Source organism: Crocodylus porosus, unplaced genomic scaffold (assembly GCF_001723895.1).
Source record: "Crocodylus porosus isolate Cpor-Errol unplaced genomic scaffold, CroPor_comp1, whole genome shotgun sequence".
NCBI lineage: Eukaryota > Metazoa > Chordata > Crocodylia > Crocodylidae > Crocodylus > Crocodylus porosus.
Window position 1 is genome coordinate 39580328 of NW_017728943.1, and position 15938 is coordinate 39596265.

Genomic DNA, 15938 nt, shown 5'->3' on the forward strand with positions numbered 1-15938 from the left:
AGGGTAACTAATGAGTAAGTTATACAAGGAGCGTTTCCTACCATTCAGTCAACCTTACAGCCCTACTCTCTTTCTATGTTTTTCATCCAAAGCTATGAAAAGGGCTTTGGCTCTCGCAAACCAATTAAAATCTAATTAAAGAAAGAGACTGGCACCATCTAGGGTGAGCAGTCTCAGCACCACTGGGCCCCCAACTGAGCCAATGTCATATTTCACATAAGTTTGCAACCCTAAGTTGGAGGGAGCAGAATATTTTAGCAAGGAGTATTTACAAGGGCTCCAATCTTCCAAAAACTCAATACAGGTATCAAATTAAAGGCATGCAAGTGAATGGAGTTCAATGAAACTACATCCTCCAAACCTCATGTCCCAAACATTATGTGCGCATGCAACAGAGCATTAAATGTGCATGCAAATGTTTGTATGGAAAAAGGGCATCAGAATGTAGAATTCCAACCTCAAGCCTCCAGTGATTATAAGATTTGAGAGCCTCAGCCATGGGATTTTAAATCAAAACACTCATTTTTATGCCAGCGTCCAAGTCTGTTTTATTTACCTTCTGGTAGTGTATTTTCAAACTCTCAAGCCACAAGGGCTTTCATTTGAAAAAAAGAAAGAATTAACTAATCTTCCAAGACCTAGGCTTTCAGAAAAAGTGTCAAGTATCATGAGACTCCCAGTAACATGAGAACACACAGAAATAAGGAACACCATTACATTTTTAAATAGCAGCACTACACCTTCTGCCAAACAGAAAAAGATTGATGCTGGCCTTTTACTAGGAATACTAGAAAACATTTGAGGGATGTAATGAGAGAGACTGCAACCCCCACCCCACATCTTCCATACAGGAGAAGATATTTAGTTTGTAAAATATGCCACAGTGCAAAGGGGAGGTTAAGGACACCAGAAGACAGAAATTCCAAGCTATTCTCTATGGCAGGGGCAGGCAATTATTTTAGCTGAAGGGCCATTTAACAAGTTTTGGCAAGTTGTCAAGGGCCACAAGGATGCCCCTGCCATTTGAAAAGTGACCCAGTCCCTGGTTGCCATCTTGGGACTGGAAGTCCCACCCCTTAACCCCTGACCTTTACCACCAGAAGTCCCTCCCTCTGCCCCCACAAGTACTCCTTTTGGGAAGGGGGTTTGCCATTTTGGACTGAAAAAAAAAAAAAAACAAAACAAACCCCAAATTATATATTAAAAATCAAACATCCATAATAACATATTTTAATTTTATACTTAAAAAAAATACTTTTGTCCTGATTTGTGTATGCTTGCACTGTGTATATAGAAGTGATTCCATAATAGCTCAAACTGAAGTCTTACTCTTGAATATTGCAGGGGTGTGCAGGGGGGTAATCGAATGTGGGGGGGGGGGTAGTATGTGTAGTGTGGCAGTGTGTATGGGGTTTGTGGAGAGGGAGGGAGTCTGGGGGTATATATGTAGCAGTGAGTGGGGCTCCCCCCAGAGGCAGAGGTACGAATGTGGTTTGTGGGGACTGTGGGGTATGGTGTGGATAGGTGCAGTGTTTGTGAGGTGTGGGAGGGAAGGTGTGGTTGTGGGGTGAGCATGGGAGCCCCCCCCCGTGTGCACCTCCCTGAGCCAGTCAACACCCTCCCCCACGCTGCAACAACCCAGAGCCCGCACACCCTGCAGTGCCTCACTGCCAGCAGCATGTAGTCCCAGCGTATCCCATGCCTGCTCTGTACCACCTGGCCACAGCATATCCTGGGTTATGCAGTGGGACTACCTTTCTAGGCAGCCCAGTGGCAGCCGCTGGCCTCAGCCCCACAGTAGCAGCAGGGACCCAAACAGACATCCCTGACCAGGTGCGCCTTTTGCCTGCTCCACTCTTGCCTGTCTGGACTGAGCAGCAATAGCAGTGGCAGAGACAGGCAGAAACTGCTGCTCAGCTTGGGGGGAAAGCAGCCCCTCCCCTTGCTGCTGCCAGGTAGTTCTCGCTGCACCTACCCAAAGCCCACACGGTGCAGGGCTGCCCTGTGGCTGCTCTGCATTGTCACTACTGCCCCTCAGGGCAGCCCAGAAGTGGTGCTGACAGACACAGGTCAGCTTGGGCTGTATTTTGCCCACCCCTGCTCTATGGAGTGCTCCCTATAGACATCTAAATAGGCCAAAGTCACAAAGGAGGGACAAGATGGCTTTTTAAAATGGAAACTCTGAAACGGGTCGGGAACTAAAGAAGCAGGCAATACAGAGCCAGGGACTGGAGGCCTCCTGGCAGTCAGGGAGTCCAATACATCTACGGTCCTAGAGAGAACTGTATTTTAGTAGACGAGCAATTGGGCGGGGAGGGGGGAAGGCACAAACACGAGCTAGCTGAGAGTGCAAGGGTTGAGAACTGATTTTTGATTGTGGGGAAAGGAATTTGATTTGGTTTGTAGGTGGGAGAGGCAGAATTGATTTATGAAAGTCAATTGTGACTGCTGAAAGAGAACCAATTTTGATGCTAGCTGCTAGTTTTGATTTGAGTGTTTGTGGGGAGTGTAATCTGATTTTGTGATAAAAAGTTGATTAATTTTTGGAGCTGGAGATTATTTTGACTGCATGGAAGAGAGAACAGCCTACAAGGAAAAATCTAAATTTATGGCTATAGGAATAAGCATCTTCCCTGTGAACAACTACAGTTATTGCCACAAGACTGATATACAAATGTAAACCCAAACCAAGAGCGCTCAGAAGAGGAACTGGCTATGCTCCTAATTAAGGGTCCACAATAAAGTTATATTGGGGAGAGGGGTTCCTCAATAACTGCACTCTTACCTTTTACAGCCACAAGCTTGCACAGAACTAAGTCTTAACAGTCAAATCATTAAATGCTTATAACACTTCTTGTGGGCCCAATCCTCAATTTCAATTCAATACCTTCACATACTTGACAGGATGGAGTCCCACAGAAAGTTTCTCTTTGCAGTGATCAGTAAACTCCAGTGACCTCAGCACCAAAGAGCCTGATGGAAAACAGGGACTGGAAGGCAAACTGACCAGAGAGAACTGTGGAATCTCAAAAATCTAATTTCTCTCCCATGTTCGGTGAATGCCAAATCTTAAATGCTTGCAGCATCCAGTTATGCAACTACTATGGAAGAAAAGAGGGGAAAAAATAAAAATAAAAAACAGATGGCTAAAGAATTTTATAAGGGAACCCCCAGCACTATTTCATTTTCAAAAGGAAAGCAATTCAATATTGATATCTATATATAAATATGATGCAGGTACTATTTTCCACCATGTATTGTTAATACAAAACAGTCAGACACCCTTTGCAAAGAAGTTAAGTCTTTAGCCAGTGAAGACAGTATGAGAGAATAAGTTTATTCCCCTAGGCAGTTAAGAATTAAAAGAGAGAGAGTTCATGCAGAAGATGAAGAGCACCACAAATACCATGCAAAGGAACCTCATTGTGCCCAAGACAGCTATTGAATGGCACCTCCTTGTGGAGGAATATCCTGATATTTACAATTTCCCACCATAATCTTAATATTTTAAAATTAGTCAAGATGTATCTATCAATATCCTGCCCTTTACAAAGCAGCATCTGATAGGGAATGGCAAATTAGGAGCCTAACAGAACAAATCCTTAAGAGTCAGGGCAATCCCAGGAGAAAATTACGTTATCACTACACAAATAATCACCATAGAAACTCTAGTTAGGGCTCCAATTTCTTCACTACCAAATAACAAAACAAAATGGAGGCAGCCCTTGCTTCAGACACAGCATATATGGATGCCAGCAATTTCATTTGTTACACCATATGGCACCATGACTTGGCTTCTAGATGCCTTAAATGACCTTAACTCTGTAAGAGCATTTCTACAGCAGTATTCCTCCAGCAAGACTGATCAAGCCAGACTCAGTCAAGGTTACCATATTCCTCCCTTCATAGACATTAGGCCCATCTCTACCTCAGGCAGAGCTTAAGTTTGTTCTGGAAAAGGAATTCAGATTTGAGTCCGGTAGCAACTGAAAGTCATTTCTGTTAAAAGCAGTTGAGTAGCCAATCTAAAATGAGACTGGTCCCTGCTATGGAAAGTGCCTATACCATAAACATTTACCAGCAGAGCTTATGCTAGAGAGAGTAGTTCAGTCCCTAGCTTCATTTAGTCCCTGGCCCAATTACCTCTTTTCTCCATTAGAAGTAATCCATTCCAGGTTAGGATTAAAGCACACTGACAGCCATGTGCAGAAACTCAGCACTGTCCCACAGTTTTTCAGAGAGCAAAGAAGAGGCATCAGGTTATCAAGCAAGGACTTTTCACAAACTTCATGATTACAGGATTAGAAACATCACATTCTCACAGTATTGCAAGTCAGTAAGTTGTATTAAAAACCAAAAACTGTTGGGTTGGTTGTTTTTTTTAAAAGGCTGAGATCAAAACAGGCTGCCAGATTTTCTAAAAGGGCTGAGCAGCAATAACACTTATATGCTTTAGTGGAAACTTGTATGACACGAGCAAGGTAAGAAAAAGTGGGTTTATTCAGTTAATCACCTGAAAAATACTGTTTTATAATGATGTGCTGACAACTTAGACATAGCATCATAAAACCCCCCAATACTGAGCCTTCATTTGGAGAGGAGCTGTCTTTATTCATTAAATGGGGACAAGCATTAAAGACTACATAGAGCTGCAAAAGTAAGTCAAGGGATTTTCAGTCTATGCTGGACAGATGCTGCCCTACCTAGACATAATCCATTTAACGAGTAAAGCAGGAACACTATAATGTTAGTGACTTCCCACATAGACAACATAACCACTGCTGCACTCGCTCCTCAAGTTTAGAGCTTCTCCATGTGGAAGGGGAAATACAAAATTTTTTAAAAATGCATCAGAGAAGGGGGAAAAAATAAAAGATGTACTCGGGACAAAATGGAAGGTATTAGAACCTAGCAAGAATACATCTAGAATGTTGCGCACTACAAAAGACCAATTGCTAGCCACCGATAAAGCCACTTGATAACAAGATAGGTATACATTTGATGTTCTTTAAACTTTTCAAAGATGGACTTATACCATAAACTTGTAAATAAACAAGCAGCTTGTTTCGCTCATGTACAGTCCCTGCTCGCAGGCACATTTCACTTTGAGTGTTTATGACTGCATTGTCATTTATTTTAAGGCATGAATGGACCATTATTTGCCTACAGAAACACAGCATTGTTGGCATGCCAGTACATTAAAATAACTTGGTGTTTACTCCATTTCCTACCAACAGACACTTACAACATGGACTTGAAACAGCATGAAATGTAGCCTTGATGCCCGCTGCCATGTTACATACATTAGGCCTGTCTTCAGGAACAGACACGGTATAGAGAATTAGTTTCTCATAGTTTTGTTTTCACTCATGCCCCTTTTGTTCTTTTTAGCCACCCACCCGTTACACAGCTATAAGCTTAAAAAAAAAAAAAAGGACCAAGTTGTAAACAAAAATTACTTTAGAAGCAGAGAAAGCATTACTTAAAACATCTTATAAAATATATTTTTTAATCTTCCCTGTGTTTTAACACAGGATTTTCATTTATAGATCTGATGCTTAAGAAACATTTTTATTGTACGACTTTAAGCAAGAGGAAACACAGTAGGAGAACCTTTAATGATTGTGACTAGTTGTGTACGTTAAAAAAGAAAATCCATCACAAATATAGCACACCAGTGTTATTTTACCTCGGTTGCCAAGATAATGAGCGTAAGGCACTGATCTGACAGACGGACATGGGAAATGTGGAATCACTGCCAGCACTCCACAAGCTACTCATTTATAAATGGGTTAGCAGGATTGGACCCACATGCTTAAAGCTGATGTCCGTATCAGTTCTACAGGGCCTCTGAACACAGTAACTTTAGGTAGGCTGGTTGTTTTTAAAATACCCAGACTGTGTGTGTTACAAAAATAAAGTCTTTTTTTAAGCTTTAAAGCCCAGGAAAACCACAGTGCTCAAGAAACAAGTGAATCAGAAGAAAAACAAAAGCCAAACTAACTAGTTTAGCCTCACCGCCAAGCTAACGACAACGCAAAATATAATAGAGAAGCAAAAATGATGAAATAAGCTTCATACAAAAATTACTGGCTTGTCCTGTGCAGCAGATTAAAGTAGATTACCATAAATGGGTCTCTTCCATTTTAAAAATCTAGAAAAAATAAGCTAGATTTTCTAAAGTAATTTCATCTTTAATGATCTTTTAAAATGTTAATATTATGGGTAAGGTGGAGGCTTTTATAAAAGTGACTTAAGCTGATAGTTCCCCTTTAAGACATAGGTGACGTTATGATTCAAGTATGATTGACTGACATTTTCAACAACTCCAAGAGATAGAATTCATCTTTGTAGGAGCAATTACTTATAACTACTAGAAGTGTCCAATGCAAGCGTCAAGCTTGCCAACAAGAACTAGTTTACTTCAAAATGATTTACAGAGCCCAAATCTGTGAGGTCCCAAATTCCCTTGCTTCCCACTGACACTGCAGGAACGAATCCATTAAACAGAAACACACATCCTTCTGACCTACTGAAATACCACTTCAGCTTTAGCATAATGAATCTTATTACAACTCTTTCGTTGCAAGCAAGACCAGAAGTAGATTTTTAACGTGCAAGCAAAAACAAAAAGAACATACACTCTACAAGTTTACTTTGCATAAGAAAAGAGATGGCTGAGGCAGACCCATACAGTTAATTGCATGTTGCTGTCTACCAGTTCCAAATACATCCCACTGGGCTGTTGCAGCACAAAATTCTTGTCTGACTAAGCAAATAACTTCAGATAACTCCCAAGGCTCCATGTCCTGACTCTTCCTATTCAGCAGACTGAAAGGAAAAGGGAAGGGGGGGCAGGGGGAGAAGGGGAGGAAGAAGAACTGTGTCTTCAGGGGAGGGGAGGGGAAAAAAAGAAAAGAAGAGTCTGCCCAGAATAGAATGATCCATTATCAGCCCTGAGAACATCAAATTGCTGCATCCCTCTGACATTACATTCAGCTGCTCAGACACAGACTCATCATCAAGACTTGTGCTGATAGCTAGAAAACTTTTTTTAAATAACAGTTGCCAAAAGAAGAGGGGGAAGGAGTGTGGGGGGGAGAAATGGAGGTCCCCATGGTGAGGGAGGGAGTGGGGCATAGGCAGGTCCTGGGCTGAATGGGGCCCCAGTTGGGTTCGGGAGGTTGGGAGGACTCGGGTCTGGGAAAGGGATGGGGAGCAGGGGAGAAGTGTGTGTGTGTGTGGGTGTGGGGGGGTGGGGGGGGGGAAAAAAATCAATGAATAAATATTTGCAAAATCTTATACGGCAGCTACCCCATATGAGCAGTTAGAATGCAAAATTAGCTTGACAGGACCTGAATCAGGCAGGGCACTCAAGAGAGATCCATAACCCACCCAACTGCTTCTGGAGAAGCCAGGGGGTCGAGGACATGAACCCCACCCACCCAGAAAAGGCAATGGCCAGGCTCCAGCATCAGCAACACACTCCCCTAACTGCCCCTTACCATTTCTTGGTGCACTCCACCATCAGCTCCTGGTAAGAGGCCACAAACTGGAACTTGGACGCATGTTTTCCCACCCGTTGCAGCCTTTTCCACACTGAAGCCATGATGATGATGATACTGATGAGTCTCAGAGGCTGATACAGAGCGCCAGCTCCCCAAACTAGCCAAAGGCAGGTCAAACAGTGTGCGTGTACCCAGCGCTCCGGAAGCCTAGGTAGGGACCCAGCACCCACAGTGCGCAAGGAGGAGCTCCAAGCAGCGCTCAGGATGCATGGTCAGTCTGTTGCTGTCCCAGGCTAGATCCCAAGCCCGGCCCAGAGCCGGGAGCAGCAGGACCTGCAGTGTGACAGGAGGGAAGTCCCCTCAGGCAGCCGCCCTCCTCACGCAGGAGACAGCAAACGGCAGCGCACTGCAAGACACAAGGAGGGAAGGGGGGAGCAGGTTCATGAGCTCCCTGCTGTACCGGTGCAAAGGCAGGCAGGCAGCCTGGCCCCCGCCGGAGGAAGAGACCCCTGCAACAGCACCCGCACCCTGGGGCCCCGCACGCGCCGCCTGCTCTTTGTCTCCCCGCTGCCCACAAAGACTGTCACCTCCCGGGGCCGTCGCACGCGCGGGGGCGGCGGCGCCCCCCGGCCCAGCCGGGCCCGGCCGCAGGACGGGCAGCAGCACGGCGCCCCTCACCCGGCGGGAGCCCCGGAAGGAGCCGGCGCGCGTGGGCATATGTCAGCGCCGCGCCCCCGCCCCACACCCCGGGGCCGCCCTTACCTCGTGGGTGCCGTGTCTCGCGCCCCGCCGGGCGGCGGCTGCGGGCGCTGCTGCCCATTCCCGGCGCGTCCCGCCGGGCCCCGCATCGCCTCGCTCGCCCCGCCCCTGCCCGGGGCTGCCCTGAGCCCCCCCCCCAACTGCGCGCCTGCCGGCTGCGCTGCTCACCTAAACTGCACACCCTCCCCCGGCCACAACCTAACCTCGCTGCCCCTCTGGGCGCACCATTGGCAGAAGCTCCGCGCCCGCCTACACAAGGGAAGGCCATTGGCCGCGGCACCACATCCGTCACAATCGGCGCAGCACCGAGGCGGAGGCGAGGGAGGAAAGATACCAGCCTTGCTCCGCGGCCCCGGGGTCCTGACTGGCCGCTGGGCTCGATGGGCGGAGTTGTTTATACCTGGGGGACTGACGATTGGCTGGCTAGCTGTCCGTCAGGGGAAGCGGCGCAACCATTGGCTGGCGGGAGGAGTCGGTCGGGGAGTAAGTTGTCACTCGTGGGGCGGGGGCGTGGCCGTGGCCGTTCGCCGAGGCGGGGCGGGGTGCCGGACCCGGGTCTGGGTGGCTTTGCTCAGGCCGGTGCCCGAGGGGCAGTGGGGTTTGTTGCTCGGCATCGGCCCCTCAGGCTTGGCTGCTGTAGATCGGTAGTGGGAGCCGCGGGCAGCCCGGGGCTCGGCAAGCGGACCGCAAAAAAAGAAAACTGAAAGCAAAATCACTAATGAAGACTAAAACAAAAAACGCGGTGTGCTTTTTTTTTTTTTTTTTACCCAGTGCGGTGCTTCTTGCGGGGCTCCTCCCTGGTTTTGTAGCGTCCTGGTGCAAACCTGCCCGAGTTTTTCCAAGCCTTTCTGCCGAGGTGCTATGCACTAGAAGGTGCTGGTCTTGCCAGGGTGGATGAGGTTGTGGCCGAGGACTCCGGGTTTGATGGCGAGCAAACTGCAGCTCCAGCAGTCCGGGCTGGGAATACTCTAGGCAAGTTGGCCTGAAATTGGGCCCCTGGTTTCTGCTGCACTCTGGTGGGACTTTCAATAGCGGTTTCAGGCCCAGAGAAAATCCTGCTACATTACATCCAAAAGTGAACCCTACAGTGGGGCCTTCCCTTATTTGAGCCGCTATTCAACTGTTTGTTCCCCAAATTTTCAGTTTAGTATTATGCTGCAGACTTTTTACATAAAAATACACACACTGGAGAAATTTCAGGATGCTGCAGCCGGGTGGGAAACAGGTGCTGGGCGATGGAGTGAGATTTTACAGTAATCATGTGGTTAAGTTCCTGCCAGTACTGTTGGTGGGAGGCTGGAGAGTTATTTTTAAATGAACAGGTTACCTCGTGCTGCTTCTGGCTGTCTGGAGATTTGGGAAGATGGTCTTATGCTCATTCAGGTTTGGAAGGGGTTCTTCGCAAGTGTATTTCTAAATTAAAGCTTGGAAGGACATTTCTGAGGTAAAAGGTAGAATCTGGGACTGTTCCTGCATGAATGGTGCCTTGGCACAGCAAAAATTGATAGGAGCTCATTTAATCCTAGTAGCGAACCAATTAACTAACCAGGCCAGATTTTCAGTAAATGCAAAGGGAAACAGGAAAGAGTAAAACGTGTAGGAAGACATCCACTCAGGCCTTGAGGCAGCTGTAGAATGGCTGCACTAGTCTTCGCAGCTTCCTATACTGCCGGTGCCTATCTAACAGCATGGAAGTCTAGACAAATGCAAAAACAGTGGATTTTTTTAGGCTGAGCCCCACTCTGCCTGAGCCCTTCCCTCTGTAGAACTGCAGCATAGGAAGTCCCCTGCAGTCAGCACCTGGCCTGACAGATAGCAGAATAAGTTGTTTTGGGGACAGCGAGTAATTTTTCTGTAAGGAGGGTCAACAATAGGTGGGGTGTGGTTGATGGTGGATACTCATTTTCTAATTTTTCTGCTGACAATTAAAAGTAAAGATACAATTAGTTCCACTGCTTACCCTTACACATCAGTACAACATTCTCTATTCCCTTCCTTCCTTCCTTCCCTTAGTCAAACATTCTTTCCCCAGTGAAATAGGCACAGAGGATCTGATGGTTGTTCATCAGCTTTCATTTCAAGCATCATTATTTATTAACATTTTCTGTTACCTTCATTGCTTTAAGTTTCATGTTACACCACACCTGAGAAGTCAAGGGCCCATACCTATCAGTCTCCTTTTCCTTTCTAAGTGTAGAGAGAGTTTTTATATAGGATAATTATAGGTATTTCTTAGTGGTCATGTATTTGTTTTTTAAGCACTGAGTTGAGAGCAACAACTATCATATTTGATTTGTATAGAAAACAAGGAAACAGTGGGAGTTCTGGAAGGGTGAGAGCTCTTGTTAATTCTGCAAATAAGGGCTCAGGTCTCCGGCTGCAACTCAGGAGCACAAAAATTGAATCAGACATAGGGGAGGTTACCAAAAATGCCACCTCTGTGCTCCAGAATGCTAGATTCACTGTGTACTGGTCAAATCCCCAAACAGAAGTCATACAGCCTGAACGCTGTTGTAACATGTGCTGGGCACCCACAGCTCCAAAGGGCCCATATAACAACCAGAGATTAGCAGGTGCGTGGCAGAAGCATCCCGCCCCTTGGCAACATCTCTACACCAGCTGCAAAAGAGGGGTTATCCAGGAACCCTATGTTGGCTACTTCACCAGAGGATCCTTCTATATTAAAATGATCCTACTCTGACTGCTGGCTCTGCCAGCTGTAGGACAGCTTTGTGCCAGTGATACAGCATGAAACACAGATCAGGGTCTGAGCCAACATCTTGGGAAATAACAACATTTTAATTTAACCCATTATAGTCATCACAGTCATTGACCAGCAAAAGTAATTTCTAGTTGGGCCAGCAACTGAATTTACAACTTTCACATTACTCCAAGACAGGCTTTATGATGACTATTAACATAATGATGGATTCTTTCTTTGATGTCAAAGAGTTTTTCTCTTACAAAACAGAAAATGATATCTTTAGGATATACAGGCAGATAGTTTCTGTTATTCAGAAATACAGTAATGTTATTACTTCATTTATTTCAAATATAATCCTAAAATTAAATCCTGTGATAAGGAATACATAGGCCTGAAAGATACATTTGTGTTTGCAATATGTCCTCCATTACAAATTCTTTTGGAACTTTCGAATTTATTAAGTAAAATTCTAAAAATCATCCCAATGAGGAAGGAGCTGGCAGGGGCAGATTGCAGAAGTGTCCAGACCGTCATGACTCCTTTCCGTAAGCAGTTGGTACCTGTTTCCAGCTGGGAACAGAGTGACTAAATTGTCTTCCAGCCTTCCATTGCTACAGGTAAAGGTACTTGTCCAGGACACGATGCAAACATCTTTCATTCTCTTTGTCCCCAGGATGAACCCCCCTAGCATCTGAGGGAAGTACTAGCACTGAACTGACGACATCGCTTGTTTGCCTGTGAGACTTGATCCTTGATTATTTTCCCATCATCACTTACTGTAGTACTATTAGTTATTGATCCACCCTTATCTTCTCCTTCTCATAATAATTGTACCCCCACAAGTGCCTATTCCCATTCCCATTACAATACATATCTTATTTTATCATCTTTGTCTTCTGCTTCTTCCTAGAAGAAAAAAGGCTCAGTTTTCCTAGGTGACAAGTCTTTTGTTCAGACAAACATTAGCTACTCTGTTTCTAATTCTCCCTTCAACTTTAGAGCTTCACATCCCTTTTGTTGTCTGTCAACTCCTGTTCATCAGCATCTGTTATGACAAGGTGTTTCCCAACAAAGAACCGATGACCTTTGCTAAAAATAGTTAGACTTATAACTATAATTTTCACCATCTCTCCATATACAAGCCTGCAGAAATGTCACTCAGGAAAGTAATTCTGTCATATCAAAATTATAATGCTATGTGAGTGTGCAAATATGTTTATATTTGTGATGATGTGCAAGTCTACATCTTTCACTCTTACGTGTTGTACTTCTCCATTTTCTGGCTCTCACCATGGGTTGGATTTTGCCCTATCAAGGTCAATGGAAGACTGCATCGACTCATGTGGGTTTTGTATCAGTGTCAGGTGCCTGTTCCCTCATATGTGTCCCCTTGTGCTGATTGCTATATGAAGACCTATGGTATGAAAATCCTGCCTTTATTCCCATTTTTGCAGCTGGTAATGCATATTGACTTGTGTGGCAGCAAATTGAAAATGTAAATGTCCCTTTGTTGTTTTCCCATGTTCCAGTAGTAATTTAACAAAAAACATCAACAGAAATATATTTAAAACATAACAATGCAGAAAAGCAAAAACTTTTTCAGATTGTTATTTTTTTAAACTTCCCTTATTTACTTCCTTGTCTCCTCTTCAGCCTGGAAATTTTTTTGCCTCTGCAGGCAGTAGAGTGTCACAGCAAAAACCATGCTAATAGCTTACTGCAAAGTGTTATTAGGCTAATGTGCAGTAAGTGTCAGTAAATAGCTGTGAACTGGTGCAACTGTGCAGTAACCCTAGGTGCTGTACATTTAGTTAGTACTTTATTAAGGAAGTACTAAACTAAATGTGCAGTATCTGAGGCACATTAATGAATATGAAGATGTGCCCAGAGAACAGGAAGTCTTTGAAAGATAGGAATATGGTAACTAAGACAAACAGTGATTATAGCGTGAATGAGGATTTCAGCAGAAACTGTGTTAATAGTAATCTGAATCTTGGTAATGATCCAGATATGGCAATGGGCAACTTTGTAAGCAAAGCATTCTTGGAGGGGAAAAATAAGTTTACAATCTAGACAAACTCCAAGACTTCTGGCTTTGTGGATAAAGTGAAGTTCTTAGTAATGTGTAAATATACACAAAACAGTATGGAACAGGGGAGGTTTTATCTAGGAGGACTTCAGTTTTCACACATTTGGTTATAGTATATGATGATGTAAACTTAAGCTGTTGCACTTAGGACAGGTGAGTAGATGGGAGATGTACAGATGCACCATTGTTTGACATTCATGTAGGAAAGTAGAGATGTGGAACCTACTACTGGAATATCTCAGAACATATAAAAGAACAGAAATGGGACAAGGACAGATCCTTGTAACCTATCAAAGTGGAAGCATCAAGGAGGCATGCTATGCCTGTGTGCAAACTCTCCTTTCTGCCTCCAGTCCTGTAGGACAGTATATCTCAATGTTGCCTTTGATAGGCAACGCTGCACTCTGTAATATGGTGTCACATATTTGGTTTTGCTTCATCTCCTCTCAAATACCCTTTCACACAGTCTGATGACTCCCGATAGCCACTGTGAATTAGAAAGAAATATATAGTTTGATATTTCTACCTTAAGAAATTCCTTGAAAGCAAAATTATGACAGCACAGTTGTCCCAGCTTGCAGTGAAACTTTTAAATGAAGCAATATCTTTCTAAGCCTTAATAAGTATTCAAATATCTGTATGACCTATTTTACTACTGCTGAGGGAAGGTGTGCATATGTCTCCAGAATGAACCATAGGGGACAAGCATATTTCATAAACATTCTGGGGTGAAGGAGATCACGCAGCTCATTAAAACTCATCCACATACGTAGCCAATGTTTCTACCCTGCACCAACGTTTTATGCCAACCATATTTTCTTTAGGAACAAAGATTCCGCCTTTCAGAATGAAGGAGTCATTCTCACAAAGCCTCCTTTACCTACTGTCAGAAGTTGCCCTCCATGTTGCTTACTTCATCTCACCAAACAAGGGAGGATTGGAGAATTTGAAGAGCCTTGGAAGCCAGTCTCCCATGCCTCTTTTCACACATGCACTACTTCACAGCACAGAAGCAGCACAGAAGCACCACAGCACACTAGATGTATAGGCAATCGTTGATCCTCTGCGTCATGGTGTATATGTAAGAGGTCTAGTTAGATGCCTGATGAATCCATCTGTGACTGACAAGCCCAATGTGAGAGTGACCAGGTCCATGCATTGAGTTGGAGTCCAAGTTTACAGCACACTGTTTTCTTCTGTGTACAGCCCTCTAAACCCTCTCCTTCCCTGCATGGCAGAGTTACACAGGTCCTGCTGCCAGGGGACAATCTGCAAAGACAGGAACTGAATTTGCATCTGTTTTTACAGCAAATTTGGAATGAAAACTTCTGTATCTACCTTTGCTCATCCATTGCACATACTGCATATATAAATATGTATAACATTATACACACATAATTTAAATTAAAAAAAATATATGTCTGAACTCCCTTAAAAGGCAGGGGGATCTCCATAAGTTTCCAAGGAGCAGATCTCTCTGGCAGTTTTACTGGGAGCCTAAGGGACATGACAATGTTAATGAAATGGAGGCAATGTAATATGAAGAAACACTCTGCAGAGACAAGACAAAAGATGGGGCACTGAGGACTTGAACCTTGACTGCAGGCAGCAGTGCCTTATTCTGCATTACAGAACTCCAGATTAAGGCCATCCTGCCATCAAATCTGGCCTTTTCTTAGCTTATTTTTCAGTCTTATTACAGAGTGTTACAAACTCAGTGGCTATTGTGCACCATTCTCAAGGGTACGAGAAGATGAATTACATATGCCTCAAAAATGGCCCTGTTAATATATTTTCTGAAGAAACAAACCTGGATTTCCCATACTCTTTCTACAGATAGCAACTCTTGAGATCTTTATGATACTTATTGTCCCCTGTACCTTTTTCAGTTCATCAATACCCTTCCTGTGTGGTCTCACTACTGTTTTGGAAATTATTTGTATGATCTCACAGTACATCCTACCACATTAAAGAGAGCATATATGCTTTTTTTAATTAATTTTTTCACCAAGTAGTCTAAGTACTAATTCAATTGAAGCTGTCCCTTTCAGCTATGAGAGCTTCCTTCCTGCCAGTCCAGGGGGAACCTGCAAGGGCCTGCATGGGGTTGGGAAGGACCAGGACACAGGGGGTGACACATGTATGCATGCATGCATATACATTCACGTGGCCAACAATAGAGCCAGGCAGCGGTGGAGAGCAGCTCCCCCAGCTGCCTGTAGGTGAGCCTATAGGGCAGCAGGATGGAGCCATGGGCAGCTCATATGGGGCGTGGCAGGGAGCCTGGCTCCCCACTGCTGTGAGCACTCCTGGAGAGAGGGGAGCATGGGGGGGACGGGCATTTGTGCATGGGGATTTGTGCATGGGCTCCTAGATTTGTGCATGGGCTCAGGACAGATGCAGGCTGCCTGCTGTGGGCTTGTGGCTCTCTGCTCTGCTGCCTTCCCCCTGGGCCCTCCACAGCCCTGCAGAGAGGACCTGGCATGGGAAGGAAGACCAAGGCGATGAGGCTTCGTGCCCGCTTTTGCATTTTGAAAAGGTGGTCACACTACTACTGCCATGCACATGTGGAATGGCAGGAGGCACAATTGTGTAGATCATGTGTTAGATGCCATCACACCTTTATCTGCTGATGTAGATGGGGCCAGAGAGAGTCAAAAGAAAAAAGGCAGAAGCTTATTTAAGATAAAGGAAGAAACTGAACTACTGATTACAATTTAGTGAGTTTTGAATATATGTGGCAGCACAAGTGACATTTTCCCTCCATAGTTATATAGTCACAAGAGAGGCAAACAAATTTTTGTGAGTGGGCAGGGCTCTTGCCAGACATAAGAGAAGGGATGGGGTAAATTTACAAAGACTTGATACCTATTCTATA

At 44.7% G+C, this 15938-nt stretch overlaps 1 protein-coding gene across 10 annotated transcripts in view; it reads right to left on the reverse strand.

Annotated features, from left to right (window-relative positions):
- Positions 1–8380, reverse strand: part of EHBP1 (EH domain binding protein 1) — a 334374-nt gene extending 325994 nt beyond the window's left edge. For 5 of the 10 annotated variants that reach the window (XM_019549195.1, XM_019549196.1, XM_019549194.1 and 2 more), the window contains exons 1-2: positions 8271–8380; positions 7506–7914 (exon numbers count right to left, since the gene is read on the reverse strand). In XM_019549195.1, the coding sequence (XP_019404740.1) occupies positions 7506–7609 (104 nt within the window). In that variant the 5' untranslated portion in view covers positions 7610–7914; positions 8271–8380. The remainder of the gene's footprint in view (positions 1–7505; positions 7915–8270) is intronic. The other 5 variants (XM_019549198.1, XM_019549197.1, XM_019549201.1 and 2 more) reach the window with 2 other exon arrangements.
- Between the last annotated feature and the right edge of the window lie 7558 nt (positions 8381–15938).